Source organism: Saccostrea echinata, unplaced genomic scaffold (genome assembly GCF_033153115.1).
Source record: "Saccostrea echinata isolate AGI-Se365-2 ecotype Australia unplaced genomic scaffold, CSIRO_AGI_Sech_v1 ptg000009l, whole genome shotgun sequence".
Taxonomy (NCBI): Eukaryota; Metazoa; Mollusca; class Bivalvia; order Ostreida; family Ostreidae; genus Saccostrea; species Saccostrea echinata.
The window spans coordinates 47213293-47230680 of record NW_026889758.1 but is presented as its reverse complement, the minus strand read 5'-3'; the positions used below and the strand labels follow the sequence as shown (position 1 = coordinate 47230680).

Here is a 17388-nt window from a genome sequence, read left to right as displayed (position 1 = left end):
AACTTAGCCCCACCCTGGAGCGTGAACCATGGGCAAGAGACATGGTTTTTTTGAAGAGGGCTATGTGTTTATTTTTAATATCATACAATCAGTTTGTCAGCTTTATAAAGAAAGAATATTCTCAAAGGTTTAACTTACATGTAATTCCAATATATACCAACTTAGTCCCAATTGGTACCTTAACCATGGGCCTTGGTGTAATGAATTTTTCTATTTTGGTACAGTGCCAAGTGTCTATCATAGTTATGGAAATAGTTTACCCGCTACTTGTCCATGAGCAGAGAAAATTTCAAAGATGTAATGTATTTTCAATATATGACTGAAACCCACTCAGGAGCCTGAATCTAGAAGCCACGAATTTCACAATTTTGGTAGAGAGCTCATGGCTTATAATCATGCCAGTGGTTTGACTGCTTGGTGTCAGGCCCGTAGGAAGCAATTTCACTTTGAGGGGGCACAACCATACATTTTCAGTTGGGGGGGGGGGGCACTATCAACTACAAAAATTCCTTGACAAGCAAAAAAAAAAAAAGAAGGTCATCAGACATTATTATTGAGGGGACACAAGCATATAGTAGCTATGTTTTCTATAGTATTCTATATACCGACCAAATTATTGGGGGGAGGCCCCCCCCCGGCACGCCCCCCCCGTGCCCCCAGGTTCCTACGGCCATGGGTGTTCAAGAGTAAACAAGAGGCCCAAGGGCCTTGAATCGCTCTTCTGATAAACTGTACAACCTATCACTTCTATTTGAAGCCTCTAAGTATCCTGTATACATGTATTTAGATAAAGTCTTTAAATTCCAAAGATAGGTCATCATGGCCTACATTTTAGATGAAACACTCTGAGAACCCAAGATGATTCTAAGCCAATTAGTACCTGAGAGTAGGTCATGATGACCTACTTATCACTTGTCATTCTCTGAGGACCCAAGATGCATCAACTAAGTTTGATGATTCTAAGCCAATTAATACCTAAAATATTTTGAAAATTATAACCATAAAATTTCAAAAGTAGGTCACAGTGACCTACTTTTCAGATGACATACTTTGAGCACCCAAGATGCATCAACTTGGATGATTCTCTATAAGGCCATTTTCCGGCCTACGATAAAATCACTTAAAAATGTGATTTTATGTAACTTTAATCATTATATTTCATGATTTTGATGTTTGTTTTTCAACATCGATCACCTAATTCGCGTGATTTAAAGATCACAAACGGCCGTCAAGTAAAGAAAAATTGAGGGTAGGTCTATTTACATCAAGTTTTCATGCATGTTTCTAGATGTAAATGATCAAAAATTGTTTATTTATGTCGGAAACATATCAGACTTAAGTAATAAAAGCAAAGATTGTTTAATTTAAGGCTAAAGATATTTTTTATGGCAAGAATTTGATGCATTCACATTTTGCATATTTTGAATGTAAATCTTTACAAAATGCACCTCGTACGATGTTGAAAAATGTTTAATTAGCATTTAATTAAAAGTATTATTTCATATATGTTTATATTGTACTTGTGTATTTTTTCTATAGATGTGGTACCTATTTTAGGCATAAAATGCCCATGCAAGACATGAGATTTCTAAGTTTCTTTTGAACTATAAAAGTTGTGTATCAAATGTTTAAAGCAATGAATGAATTTTGTTTGTGATTAAATCAAAATTAAGTTGTAATTTATAAAATATAGTCTACATTTGCAAAAAAAAATAAAGAATTCATTAATTTACAGGATGAAAATATTAATGCAAGTACATTTTAATAGTCAGTACATAAAACTCAGAACGGTTGTATTAGAAATATATATATCGACGTAAAATGAAATAACATCGTAAGAGTTGATTTGATTCAATTTTACGCATGTAAAACAATATATTTAATTCAAAATGCTATCTTAACTATAATACACAAATGTATGTATAAAAGTCGACCCCCCCCCCCCCTAGGGCATTCCATAAAATGGAGTAGATTTTCAACAGTTCCTTCCACTACGCATATCAGAAGTTTTAGTATATCCATGGACTAACAGAGTTCTACAACATCCCAGGTACAAATTGGACCGTAAGAGATGACACTCCTTTCGCACTCTTGAAACCTGAGAATTAAATTCTCTTTCCGTGCTGCGTCAAGAACTAAGGTGTTTAACACGGGTAGTGACAGTTCCTTTGCTAAGTCCTCAGCATTGAAAGTAAAAGTCATGGGTCTCTTGGATATTATCTTAAAGAAGGAGGTCCTGTCCCACGGTAGGTGTTGGTCAATACTGAAACCATGCATAAATCAAAATTGTGACACTTCACCTTAGGTGGATGATCTCTTTATCTGGGTGAAAAATTCTAAAATGACGTAAAGCAACATTCAATTATCAATCACGTGACATTTAGGAACCCCTTTCCTCCTTGGCGTTTTATTTTCGAAGACAGAACTACTGTTCTCATAACTTATATTGATGCTACCAAAGAAGTGTGATGAATAGATTGAGTCCTCTCAACACCCAGTTAACAAAATACATGGATCCTATGTCACTCATACGGAAAAGTGTCCTTCTAAAAGGTCGAGGCGAGAATTTCCATTATGAAACCATCCCATCAGTAATTCTCTATCTATAAAAGTTACATGTGTACCCATAGAAAAATTAAGTTTATAACACAAATAGCAAATGCATCTTCCCGCTACAACAAAAATAGTTTTTATCATTTCTAGAACTAATAACAAATATGCAGTACTCCTAAGGAAATACAAATACAAAGAAGCAGCATAGATAAACTAAACTATCCTTATAAATAATATAATTATAATAAGTAACTTATATTCATGCCTTATAGTCTATAAAAAAAATTCTTTATTTCTAGCAGATAGTTCAATGAGACTTGTCTTCACGTAATTTCATAACAACCAGTCATTTCAGTCCTTTGATTTTAGATTTTTTAAGTAAAAAGTTTACCTTTTTTGAGTAAACATGCATGGCTTATATAAATTCTTAGTAAATCAATAGAAACATGTACGTGGAAGTTTATAATAAGAAATAATCTACATAAGCTGATATCCTTCATTGTAAGTAGTTAGCTTTTCCTGCAAATATCGTAAAAATGAAGCGAAAAGTTTTTATTTACATGTCATAACCACCTTTAACCAAGTTGATAATTTGGTAGTCACTTTTTATGTTCATAAGAAGTTTACATGCAAATTTTGGTGTTGGTTAAAGGTGGTTGTGACATGTGTAGGAGTTACCTAACACACCAACCCTCTTGAGTTTTCCCATTACCCTAATGCTAATACGGACCGATAGTACCTTACTTTGTGACCCTATATCATAACAAATACTTTTGTATCATTAACCAATCAACATTTATCATTAAATTGGAACATTAGCCTACTGACTCATGCAGTTTTTAAGGGAAAAAATACTATTTGAAAATTTGAAGTCATTGTAGGCCGCAAAACGGCCTTATAGAGAATGATCCTTTGATAATTCTAAGCCAATAAGTACCTGGTATATTTAAATATAGCTATCAAATTTCAAAAGTAGGTCACAGTGACCTACATTTCAGCCAACCTACTCCGAGGACCCAAGATGCATCAACTGACAAAGTTTGATGATTCTAAGCCAATTAGTACCTGAAATATTTAATTAAAGCCATAAATTTTCAAAAGTAGGTCACGGTGACCTACTTTTCAGTAGACGTACTCTGAAGACCCAAGATACATCAAATGACAAATTATGATGATTCTAAGCCAAATAGTACCCTAAATATTTAAATATAGCCATAAAATTTCAAAAGTAGGTCACAGTGACCTACTTTTGATTTGACGTTTTTCGAGGACCCAAGATGCATCAACTTACAAAGTTTTATAATCATAAGTCTTAAAATGTCCAAATTATGCCTCTAAAACGTTTGGTAAGTTTGGTGATAATCTGCCCAGTGGTTCTTGAGAAGATTTTTTAGCAACCAGTACTTTTGTTTCTATTTTCCTAATTATCTCCCCTTGTTTAAGGGTCATAACCCTAGCTTTAGTATAAATGGGAGCCCTTGGGCCAAGGATACCCTGTGACAAATTTGACAATAATTGGCCAAGGGGTTCTTGAGTTATGGCCCATATTCTAAAAAGTTTACGCACACCGCACAAATGGCCATAGCATTAGCTCTTTGAGCCTTTGGCTCAGAAGAGCTAATAAGGTTTCCAAAGACTATTAATTTTGAAGAAGTTGCCCCACTCCCCAGGGAGACAGAGACCATGAAATTGGCAATTGTTGCCCCCCACCCCATCCCCTTCTGTACATACATTGATTCTATATAACGATGGACAAAATAGCTGTGACATTCATGTGATAATAATTTAACTCGTTTTTACGACTTTCCTATGTCACAATAACGACTTTTTTATCTCGTTATTACGACTGTTTATCTCGTCATCGAAATGATTTTATTTGGTTATTACGACTTTTTGTAAGTCGTTAAAATTACGTCTTACCTGCTTATTACTTTTTATTTCTTTCATGTAACATATTATTAGGAAGAAATGTGATATTTTTATTGGTTCCCAATGGTTGCAATAGTAATAGGTAAAAGTTAATTTATAATTAACTCTGCATGTCTTCATCTGCTTCTATCTTATTTTACAGAAAATATGTCTGTATGACTGTAAACAAATTTTAAAGCAACTAATTGTGTGGTCTAAATTTCCATATTAAAAAAAAAAAATCAAAATTCATTTTTGAAATAAAGCGTTGCCATGGAAATTTTTAAAAAAGAAAGAAAAGTATTTAGTTTCCTTGGATATGTATCAGTGTATGCAAATTCCCTAAAGTTTTTTGATTAATGTTTATATTATAAACCTCTAACCTGATTTTGAATTTTGGCAAATATATAACCTCTAACTAGATGCAGGAAGCTACCAGACCAGCACAAAGGGCTCACTATTTTGAATATCTGTTGTGGCCATCCTGAATCCAGTGACCATTACTGAACTGAATTAGGAGGAACACACATGACACATCAATTTCTTTCTTGCTCCACAGAGAGAGAGAGGGGGGGGAGGTGGGGGAGGGAGAGATGCATACCTAATTAGCACATTACAGCTTTCCTGTTTACCAATCTGACATACAGTTACTCTTTTTGTTCCAAAGAGAGTATTTGGGTATTGGCTTTGATTCCCTTTTGTTTGTCACAGGATCTAAATATTACATTCATTTCAAACCACATTTTCCGAATACCACCTGGTCAAACATTACATACATTGTATACGTATGCAGCAGTAAGTCTAGTTAAATGTTTTGCTAGAGTTAATGAGCATGTAATTTTTGTTCACCAAATTTAATGTCTACAGAATATATGTCAGTGACAGCACCGAAAAACAAATTCCCTTGCTGATGACTTAATTTCTGTGTTTTATAAGTTCCATTTTAACCAATCTGATCTCAAACTAACACTGAATAGTTCACAACACTTACAAGTGCCCTAAACTTAAATCTTCATAAACTTCTTTAAAAGCGAAGCAAAATTTATTATTTGGATATCACAGATTTATTCTTTAAACATTCTTATAAGAAAATTCTTCAATTATTTTTTTATTGCAGGGAGAGTACTATATGATAAATGTCAAGAGATGAAAACTTTAAAATGTCAAAGTTGGAATATTTCATAAAAATTTTGGACATGAAATGCAGCCTTCAGTTTTACTCATGTTGTCTTTCCATCAGTATATGGTGTGTCTGGGCAAAATGATTTGCTGTTTTCAATGGAAAATTGAATCCTATAAACTTAGCCTCTATGAAGTCCTTAAGATTGAAAGATCAAATGACAACCTCTACTGGGAAAGAAATAATGAAATTATTATCAAGAATACAATTTTATTGATATCAGTAGATTTCTATGCATTTTTTTTTTCCATTTTAAAATTGAGATACAACAGTAACAGTGCAGAATAAAGATACAGCACATCAATATATATCTTCTGTGTCAAGAAAACGATTATATATAGAAAGTATGAGGCACATATTCTAAGTATATATATGTACAATGAGAAAATGATGTATTGAAAGAAAATTAAATCTTGAAACGAATTTAACACTGCAATTCCCGAAGGTAAAACTACACAAAATTTTGAAGAATATCTTTCTAAATCAGTAATTCTGTCAATCTTTAAAATCATGAATCAATAGCATAAAATGAATCAAAACCAATACATATATTTCAAACAATGCAACGTATTTTGCATTGTCAAATGTACACATTCAAAAGAAAGCAATGGTGTTTCAACATTGACATAATATTGTCTGTGTTTATATAGTGAAAGCAAGACAATTCATAAAAGTTACTCATCAGTTCTTTTGTCAGATTCTTTTTTCTGTGAGTACTAAAAAAAAGTAAATACAAAATACTTTGTGAAGAGTTATATGAATCTACAGCACTTGCTGATATATCAGCTATCACACAAAGCTCAAGTTATTTCATGGAATGAAGAGAGTCCTAAAAGATAGCAGAGTACATTAAACATCTAATGTGTATCTTTCATATAAAACATCCTCAGATATCATCGATATCTAAATCATCATCATCATCTTCCTCGGAAGGTGCTTCCTTGGTCGCTGGCTTGGGGACTTCCTGTTGACCCACTTTCTCAAAGTTGGAATAAACCACCTGTTAAGAGGATTTACAAAGAGGAATATAAGATCAAGTATCCTTTATTCTTGTGGTTAAATACCTGCATTATTATATGTTAATCAATTACATATTCTAAGAATTCACAGCTTATTAGGCTCTTCACATTTATGATTGGAAATAGTTACACAGTGTGTGTGCAGTATTGTTCCACATATACCGAGTTCTGGGCCTTACCTCCACATGGTCTTCTTCTTCCTCCTCCTCCTCCTCCTCAGAATCATCCTCTTCTGCTTCCTTCAACCAGTTGATGAAAGGAGTCGCCTTTTCATGAATCTCTGCTGAAATTTTCTTGTCAACGTACTTCTTTGACACCTAAATGTTAATTAACACCCCATGGTCTAAGTATTACTACTCTTCATGCAAAATAGTAATTCATCCTAAATTTTTAAAGAAGATCAACTTTGATTCATCTTGCAAACTCATAATTCACTACCACTGACCTTCTTGCCCCAATCCAACAAGACTTCCTCATCAATAATATCAAGATCGTACAAAGCTTTGAGGATGTGAGGAACTTTAGGTAGCAATTCCTCCTTGTGCACATTTCCTACAAGCTGTTCAATACCTCCCAACATATATTTCTGTGCTTTATGATTTTCATGGCAAAACTGAAAAGCATAAAAAGATATTGAAATTTTTTCATCTTAAACACATCAAGTAAATGATTTCTTGTTCATTTCACATTTATAACCTTTATTAGGAAATAATACATAATCAGAATTCTGAATGTCCTTTACAATAAACAATGATTCTAGAATGCCTTAATAGTACTTACTCTTAAGAAGAGATTGCGATACTGCTTCAGCTGTTGAAGGATTTTTACATTCAATAGGACCTCCACCAATATCAGAGGTGCCTTGTCCTTGATCTCTAATCGCTCAGCCTCTGCGACAACTTCCTTGTCTCCTCCTGTTGAAAACGTCTCACGCTTCAACTACAAACAAATAAAGGAGCACTGCATGTATGCTAATAAATCATAAAGCAAATCAAATCTTTGTAATGGACAAGCCTGTCTTTCAAGTGAAATTCGTGTTCACCCAGGTGTTTGATCTTTTATTTTGTAACTTTTTTTTACCTCAACAAACTTGTAGAACATGTTGAGTCGTTCTTCTTGCGTTTTCTCCAAGTCATCAGTGAAGGCCATCTGTTTTGCGGCTACACTGAGTTCTTGCATCCTTTCCCTCACAGCCTCTTCACTAAAATCTTCACCCCAGTCATCATCATTCTCATCCTTATTGGTCTCCTAAAACATAAGTAAACAAAATGTAACATGGCTAAAAGTGCTTTAGCTTTAAAATTCACACAAGTCCATCAGGCTTTGAACCAAAAATTTTCAGTATCTTATGGCATTCAGAAATACATAAAATCCTAAATCAAATTTACACAAATTACACTTTACTAACCACAACTGGGGGAGCATCAACCACACCCCCACTGGCTCTCTGCTGAGCCATCTGTTCCTGGGCATTAGCCTCAGGACTGGCTCTATCATCCTTTTTCTCTCCATTCACTGCCTTTTTATTCTTCTTGTCCTTCTTGGTCTGCTTGGTAGGTGTAGCAGCCGGATCCTACATGTATAATAACATCCTTCATTAAATGTATTTTAGAAATGCAATAAAAAAGTTACTGTATACTGAAAATGAAATTTGGCATCTTATCTTTGTTTGCATAATTATTTCTTGGTCAGCTCATTTCCACATAAAATGTAACAAAGCTTAGTCACTACTCAGACTTAATCACCTGATCTGGGGGATTTTTCAGGATGAAAGTGGTCAGTTTGTGCCGCATGTCAACCATCCCAGTATAGCCGCAAGCAATGCAGCGTTGAGAGATAGTTTGTTTCTTTGGAAATGCAGTCTACGAAACAAAACAGGTTATTATAATCTCTGATATACTTCATAATACCAGGCATTTAATAAGTTCAATTAGGCCCAAAAATTTCTAAATTTGTCCGTGTATTTTACTGTAAAAACACTCCTGCATTATTATTATTATTATTATTTTTTTTACATTTTAAATAATTACACACTACTCTTTAGTGTTTAATATGTTTACATATAGATTATGTTAATTGTTAATCTTTCTCAAGATTAAGATAAGTCATGTTATGACAAAATACTTGAACCTTGATCAGTACAAAAATTACAGCACGCAACTGACATAAATATCTTACCAGTTGTGTTTCTGGGTTGGAACACTCAGGACACAGTACAAAACGCTTGATGAAACCATCTAAAAGCGACTGAAGCTTGCTGGGATCATGAGAACCATTGACAATAAAGCGTTCATTTTTAAAGTCAAACATGGTTTGTGCTCCTAATTCACATCCAAAATACTTCGTTGGATCTGTCATATTAATGAAATCAATTTCAACTTTTAAAAAGAAATGCCTTTAAAATAATTCCAAAAATTTCAGTATTAACTTCTTTAGCAAATAAATCTTTATAATATAACTAGTCACATCATTTTTTTGCTCAGATTCTTACATGTTGGTGGCCTTGATAATGCCTTTGCAATTTCAGGCATATTCACAATTACAGTTTTAATCCCATTCCCTTTACCCTCAACCTGTCAAAAACAAAGAAAAAAAATTACTTTCAGAGAGAAACTAATCATATTAAAAATTATAAATCTTTACATTGGTACTACTCACTATAGGGTTTGTCTACTTTATATTTTACTCATATATCAAAGATGAATTCCATATTGAGAGATTTTTTTTTTCTCTGCAGGAATTCAATAATCAATATGTATCAAATGTTTCCAACACTACTGCTATACAGACCTTGGCTATGAGCCTAGGCATCTTATAGCGGTAGAACTGGTCAGTGACCTCGCTGTTGATGTTAATTGTGGCCATTTTGACCGGTTCCCTGTAAAATTCCTACTGCTTGTTTTGTGTTTTCGGTGAAGTCCACTCCCGGTTTGAAATGAGTAACAGTACTGTGGGAAATTCATAAACCCCTGTATAGGTTTAATAGTCTTCTGAAAATTTATAGTTTCTATACTTCCTGGCTGCCACGGCAATGGCCCTGAAATATAATTATGTTAAAATTGATTTTGTTATATGTTTTGGAGATTTCTATTATATTTGATTCCATTAAAAATAGTAATAAATATGGAGTAATTCAATTTAAAATATGTGCCTTACATAAATGACGCAAAGGCTAGAAAATATGGGTTTTTTTAAAAATGTTTTCCCCCTAATTTTTTCTTTAAAAATAACGAACAGATAATAGTGAGGTGCTCTTCTTTTTTTTAATCAATAATTTGGTAACTTTCATTAAAATTCATAGTGGTTTGAAATATACGTTCGAAAAATATTCCCCATATGGTAAAATGTTACGTGGAAAATCGATGTAACCTTTACATGTCGGGACCTTCCCATTTTCGGTCCACGTGTTCTGACTGTGGCAACATGCCAATAATGGCGCGACATAGCAAGTGATATTACTGGTGACCTTGACGACATAAAAAAATATATCATTAAAACTGTCGATAAAATTTCAAAAACATAGAATTTCTTACCGTCTCTTCTCAAAACCGTCATAAAACCGATCACAACGAATAAAGAAAGGTGAAAAGATATCTGGCGTTCGCCAAGGGATTTCAATCCCAATATGTTTCCTTCAAACGCCCTGAAACTGTCTTCAAGTAACACGCTGGATCTAAAAAAGAATAATAAAAACAGTGAAATACACAATAGTAAAAGGATATAATAAGAATCTGGAACAATAACCAAGATTACTGTTATATTATTTCCCAATATGTTTCACCCACCTCCTCCGTCGAGGTCCGGCAAGATAATGTTGCGCATATGCGAAGGTGAAATGAAATAAATGTTTCCAATCGGATAAAAACGGTTTTCATGATGTTTAATAAAAATATTATTTTAGTTTACATTTCTGAATTTAACTAGGGAATTGAAAAAAATCTAAGTTCAAAAATGCATTTAAAACTTCTAAGTTTAAAATCCTTACATTGCTTAGAAAATTTACGCTGAACAATCTAAATTTTTGTCCTTCATGCTGTTTTAAAAAATTCAACTTTCAAAACCTTTTAGATTTTTTAGAATATTGAATCAAACACTGAAATCTCAAATAACCAAACATTTTTTTCAAATTTACAAAAAAAATTTTGCTGAATTTTTTCTTTTCTTTTCTTTAAAAGAAATTTATTTCAAATAAATAAATAAATAAATAAATAAATAAATAAATAAATAAATAAATAAATAAATAAATAAATAAATAAATAAATAAATAATTTTTTTTTAAATCAAATTTCGGTAGAGAGGGCTTAGTGCTCTTTAGAATCATGCAGTTTTGTCTGCGAGATGCCGTAAATATGATTTGCATTATAACCCCTCGGTCGAGGCTTCTGCTGGTGGACTGTTAGTCCCCGAGTGTCTCTACAGCCCGGTAGCTAAGTACTTCGGTACTACCTTGAAAATACGGATATGCATTTAATTGTTGTGGTAAAATTTAGAAATTTATTTCAAAATTAAGGATTATCTCCCTCATGCTTTCGACGTATTCGGCTATAGTCTTTGGCACCCTCATTTTTCAGCTCTTCAAAGTTTTATTTAAATTTAAATTTTTCGGATTTCCGACGTTTCGGCATGAGCATCACTGAAGAGACATAATTTGTCGAAATGCGCATCTGGTGCATCAAAATTGGTACCGTATATATGATTTACATTGTAAGGATCAACTCTTCCTAAGAAGGGTGCTTAAACATGTTATTATGCCCCCGTATAGAAGATTCGGGGGTATATAGTTTTTGCCCTGTCCGTCTGTCTGTCTGTCAGTTTGTCTGTTTGTTTGTTTAGCTGTTTGTCTGTTTGTCCGCAAAAACGTTAACATTGCCCATAACTTTTGATTGGTTGGAACTATGGCTTTCATATTTCACCTGTGTACATGTATTCCTTGTTACAAGACCTTTCTTTGGGTACCATCATATTTGACCTTGGAGTTTGACCCAGTTTTACAAAATTTTACCCTTTAACCTTGGCCATAACTTTTGGACAGTTAGTGCCAGGGCTTTCATACTTCACATGTGTAATCCTTGTGACAAGACTTTCCTTTTGATACCAACAACTTTGACCCTTTGACGTTAGAGTTTGACCTACTTTTGAAAAACTTTAACCTTGGCCATAACTTTTGAACCGTTGTTGCTAGGGCTCTCATACTTCACATGTGTAATCCTTGTGACAAGGCCTTCCTTTGGATACCAACATCTTTGACCCTTTGACCTTGGAGTTTGACCTACTTTTGGAAAACTTTAACCTTGGCCATAACTTTTGAACGGTTGGTGTTAGGGCTTTCATACTTCGCATGTGTAATCCTTGTGACAAGACCTTCCTTTGGGTACCAGCAACAGTGAACAACTTTGACCCTTTGACCTCCTTAGAGTTTAATCTACTTTTGGAAAACCTTAACCTTGGCCATTACTTTTGAAAAGTTGGTGCTAGGACTTTCATACTTCACATATGTAATCCTTGTGAGAAGACCTTCCTTTGGATACCAACAACTTTGAACCTTTGACCTTGGACTTTGACCTACTTTTGGAAAACTTTAACCTTGGACACAACTTTTGAAAAGTTGGTGCTAGGGCTTTCATATTTAACATGTTTTTTTCTTGTGACAAGACCTTCCTTTGGATACCAACAATTGTAATCCATTGATCTTGACTTCGGAGTTTGACCTACTTTTGAAAAACTTTAACCTTGGTCATAACTTTTTGAATGATTGGTAATTCGGCTTTCGTATTTCACCTGTATATTTCTTGTGAGAAGGCCTTTCCTTGGGCACCATTAATTTTGACCATTTCACCTTGACTTACTGTTGAAAAACTTTATCCTTTTCCATATCTATTCAATGGTTGATGCTAGGCCTTTCATATTTCACAGGTATATTTCTCGAGACAAGACCTTACTTTGGGTACCAACATATTTGATTTGCATTCGAGAAATGTTAACCTTTGCTATAAGTTGCCATACGGGGGCATAAGTGTTTCACAAACACATTTTGTTTTGTTTGTTTTTATGACTAATCATTATTAGACCCCTACCGGTGAAACCGGAGGGGACTATAGGTTTTCTCTGCGTCTGTCCGTCCGTCTGTCCAGCTGTCCATCCGTCTGTCTGTCCCTCTGTCTGTCAGTCTGTCCCACTTGGTTTTCCGCACTTTTTTCTAAACACTTGCAGATATTAAGCTGGTTTTTAGTAGAAGGGTATATCTTGATGAGTTACAGATCAGATTTGCATTTCGTTCCGCTTTATTGATTTTTGACGGAATTCAGGCCTTTTCAATTTTTAAGGGTTTTCCGCAATTTTCTTCTAAACGCTAGCAGATATTTAGTTGATTTTTGGTATGTGACCTAACCTTGATTAGTTATAGATCAAGTTTGCATTTCGCTCCGCTTCATTGATTTTTGACGGAATTATGACATTTTTAATTTTTTACGGGAACCAGATTACACTTGCCTGTAGGGGACTAGTATTGCTAATGCAATACTCTAAGAATGCTTGTTCGTGTACATATTTATAATGTGTCCAATTTGAAATTTGTTAAACATGCATTTTTTAAATTCAAAATGATGGTTGTTTGCGATATCATTTATCCATAGTTTGGAGTCATTTAATAAATCTATTAAAACCCACTTGACTATTGAACGATAAAATATGTAATGAAGATTCAAATTTGGATAATACAGAAACTCTAATTAGATTTTCAAACGTTTTAACCCGATCAATTATCATGGAGGCAATAAACAGCAAATTAGACATATATGACTGTATGTATCCTATATTTATCACCTAGTTGATGTTTAATACTTGGGAAGAGGTCTCAAAATTTAAAACTTGATTAAGACTTACCGCCGCTTTTTCTGCCATTTGAATTACAATGATAAAAGTATACACTTTTATTATACCTCTGTGATTTTTTTCTACATAAGAGTATGACAAATAAATCTTCTATTTTTTCTAAACAGCCCCTACCGTGGAATAGTTTTTGTGCTCATTGCCCATGGTGAAATAGTCATCAAACTATTCACCGGAAGCATTCCATTTCCCTCGTTTTTCATCTCAAAACTATATGGATTGTTGTATTGTGACGTATCTGGTTTGTGACGTAACAAAAGTAAAGTCGGCTTCGGTATAATAAAACACCTATTTACTGACTATTCGGACAATAGCAAGTTTATCGTCCCCCTTGACAGCAACTATTTCCCTCGGCTGCGCCTCGGGAAATAGTCGCTGTCTTGGGGGACGATAAACTTGCTAATGTCTATGGCACGCCGATTGCTTCAAAATTATTTTCTGCACAACGATCACGATTTTATACACGAGCTTGATGTAAAATATACACGAGTAAAATAAAAATGCACGTATCGGTAAAAATTGCACATAGTTTGAAAGATTTTAACACAAACATAACGAAAAATACACGAATCCGAAATTTTTTACACGATTAATGGGTATAAAATGCACAAACGTAAAATCAAAAACTGCACGAGCAGTGGAAACTTAAAATTACACAAACAATTTTACTGCGCATACAGCTGCGCATATCATTATTATGCACATAGAATATTCATTGTGTTCTTGGTTTTCTGTACTCTTTATCTCTTCTTGAATGCTGGATGTAATCGAGAGAAAATGGCGCGGCGTTGACGATGATATGCATGTTTGTTTGCTTCTTTATTTCTTTGCTAAAACTCGATCCGATTTCTAGCTAATGCAAATCAAACGAATGAAGTGTTTTCTTGTGAACTGTGTGAAAAAAATTAAAAGTTGTTCGGAGATATTATATTTTTCTTATGTTGACCGAGATCCTAGCCAAAATATAGAGGTATTATATGATGCCGGACATAAATTGTGACAAGAAAGGAATCGCATGGTTGTGTTATAATGCGGGGAAAAAAGTACCATTGCATATGATGCACTCGACTCTGAACTAAAAGTAATAAACAGCAAACTCTAAATTCATAACGATAAACAGGTCTTGCTTTAAAAAAAATGATAGAATTATTAATTTATTTTTTCTCAAAATATACGCTCTATGGCCTTTTAAAATTATCTAACTTACAGATACAACTTTAACGGAAATTACTTGTACAAAATAAAATTAACACATGCATAATAAAACGATTAATAAAGTGGATTCCTCATGAAAATGATGGCAGACTTACTGCTGATTATAATCATTAAATTGTAGAATTTATTTCGGTACTTCTCATTTGTACTAATTATGATTTCATTTGAGCAGATTATTTTTTTCATTTGGGAATAGGAAATTATTCAATTAGCTGGATATATTTTTTATTTTCAAAAAGATTAAAAAGTCAGTGGGGATTACCTGACCTTAGATAAACACAGTATGTTTTTAAAGTCAAATATAAAAAAAAAATATTTCTAATTAAACATGTATCTTTACTTATAAAATATGAGGACATCAATTTTGGTAGATATCTGTAGCCTACACTGTTATGAATTCCTTCCATGATATCGCATATTTTCAGTCAAAAGCTGCTCATTAAAAAACAAGACATTTCTAAGGGTAAGCGTTACCCTCATTCATAATGGCGATTACTTGATAAATGCTTTCACTTTTAATAAAAAGACCAGATAAAGGAAAAATATATACTCTATGTGCTTTATATACATGCGGTTTTGTGTTTTGTTACTTAAAATTTGTCCAAATGAAATAACAAAACTCTACTCAAATGATCCTGTCACCGGTAAAACTAATGACATTAGTGGCGGATCTGGTTCGTGGATTGATTGAGTCGCAACATCTGAATCTATGTATTTATTAAAGTTTCAAATCGTTGGACCAAAATGACTCATCAGAAATTTTAAAACAGTGAATTACTAAATACATCTACGTACAATGTTACAAATAAGAAAATGGGAATGGATATTACATTAAATAGAAAGAACATAGAACGTGTTTTATCGCTCTTGAAAAATACAAATAAATCCTGTTCTTTATGGAGCTCGAGGTTTGACAAAGATTTTCCAAGATAACAAATTTTCCTTACATTTCGAATTTGTATGCATAAAATTTTAATTATTATCCGAACACTTGTTTTTTGTAATAACACTTTTTTACCCAAATCTATAGTCATTATGAAAAGAACATGACTGTATAATTATAAAATGAAAATAATCTTCAATAACATTCAAGGAACATATTTGATAAAGCTCCACTTTTTAAAAGATTATTCATGTGCATATCTAACATTTTTGAAATTCAGATTATGGGTGAATAATCTATGCAATATGAATTTTGTACGTATATATGTACAAGTAATTAAAAGTTTGCTTTATAACAATATTGTACATGTGTATCAATGGCATCAACCAGGTCTTGTTTTACTTTGAGCATGACTACGAATAAATATAAGAAAGCATATGATGAATATAAACCTCAAGAAATTTTTGTTTTATTACCGTGTGCAAATTTATTATTGTCAAAATCTGTATTGAAAATAAATGTGCATGTGTAGCCAAGTCCCAGCTAATTAAGTTCGTCTTGTACATCTTCTTGAATTTGGTCTTACAATATCGTTACAAATCAGTTAAATTGCAATCCTGATTTCGATAGACTATTATATGTACATTCAAATTCTTAGAAAATATTTCAGGCACGTAGCATCAGTAGGGGCCTGCCCCCCCTTTTTTCCAAACATAACCTACTTCTGTTGTAAATGTCCACTGAAAAAGCTGGTTGCCCCCCCCCCCTTGTTGTAGGATAGTTTAAATCAAGGTAATTTGGTATTATAATGTGTTTCTAAAACAAAATGGAAGGTGGACCCCCCCCCCCCCCCCCCACCACCACCACCACGAAATAGGATTTTCGAGTTTGGACACTTTACCTTTTTTTTGCTTGTCAAGGTTTTTTTCAGGTAGGTTGTCAAAAAAAAAAATTCTGGCTGCCCCCCCCCCCCTTTAAAGAATAATACTACGTGCCTGTATTTTATAATTTTAAATTTTCTTCACTCCTTTATATGCATTTTAACTATTCAAAATAGACTACCGCCGGTACATTAAAAACGACATAAAATTAAGCTTTAATTCACATAAGTAAAACGACTGTATGATTTTTCTACAGTTTCATGGAGTTTTATGAAATCACCAACACGTTGCTCAAAAGTTAAAACTACATGTACTACTTTGTTACATATATCAAAAAGTGAGATATGCGTTTCAATATTAAAATTTCAGTTGCGCAATTATTTGCTCGATTGTCTTTACTGTTGACTTCCAAAACGTTTTCGGTCAAATTCCACAACCCAGATGATCGCATCTTTGTATGAATTGCCAGTAATCTTTAATCAAAAGGTATTGGTGTGTGAAATAGCTATAAATCGATTAGCGTACGTACAGGTGTCTTTCGTTCCAGAACCAGCAGGGAGGGATCTCTGTATGAAAAGGTCACGCAGTCACATCCTTGATCATTACCAAAAGTAGACTCAGTGGATGGTGGAGGAGAAGAGTTTCATTTGTTGTTAACTCTCCTGTATTATATCACATGTTGCTTTTATTTATTTTAATTTAGGCCTATATGTCATTGTTTTAAACTTTCAAAAGAATTAGCTATTTAGAGGAATGACCTACTAAAAAAAATCCAACAATTAAACATACAACTGTAATATGCACCCCCCTTTTTTAAAGTTTAAGATTGTGTGCCTGTCAATTTATCTACATGTATAATAT

The 17388-nt window shown here is 33.5% G+C and overlaps 1 protein-coding gene across 1 annotated transcript; it reads right to left on the bottom strand.

Annotated features, from left to right (window-relative positions):
- Window positions 1-5831: 5831 nt before the first annotated feature.
- LOC133182925 (eukaryotic translation initiation factor 5-like) lies at window positions 5832-10494 on the bottom strand. The gene is made up of 12 exons (XM_061317783.1): window positions 10446-10494; window positions 10194-10333; window positions 9451-9697; window positions 9152-9233; window positions 8839-9011; window positions 8406-8522; window positions 8069-8233; window positions 7741-7908; window positions 7441-7599; window positions 7106-7273; window positions 6840-6977; window positions 5832-6641 (listed from the first exon to the last, which is right to left on the bottom strand). The coding sequence occupies exons 3-12, from the start codon at window positions 9523-9525 to the stop codon at window positions 6528-6530; spliced, it is 1359 nt and encodes a 452-aa protein (XP_061173767.1). The 5' UTR covers window positions 9526-9697; window positions 10194-10333; window positions 10446-10494; the 3' UTR covers window positions 5832-6527.
- Window positions 10495-17388: the final 6894 nt, after the last annotated feature.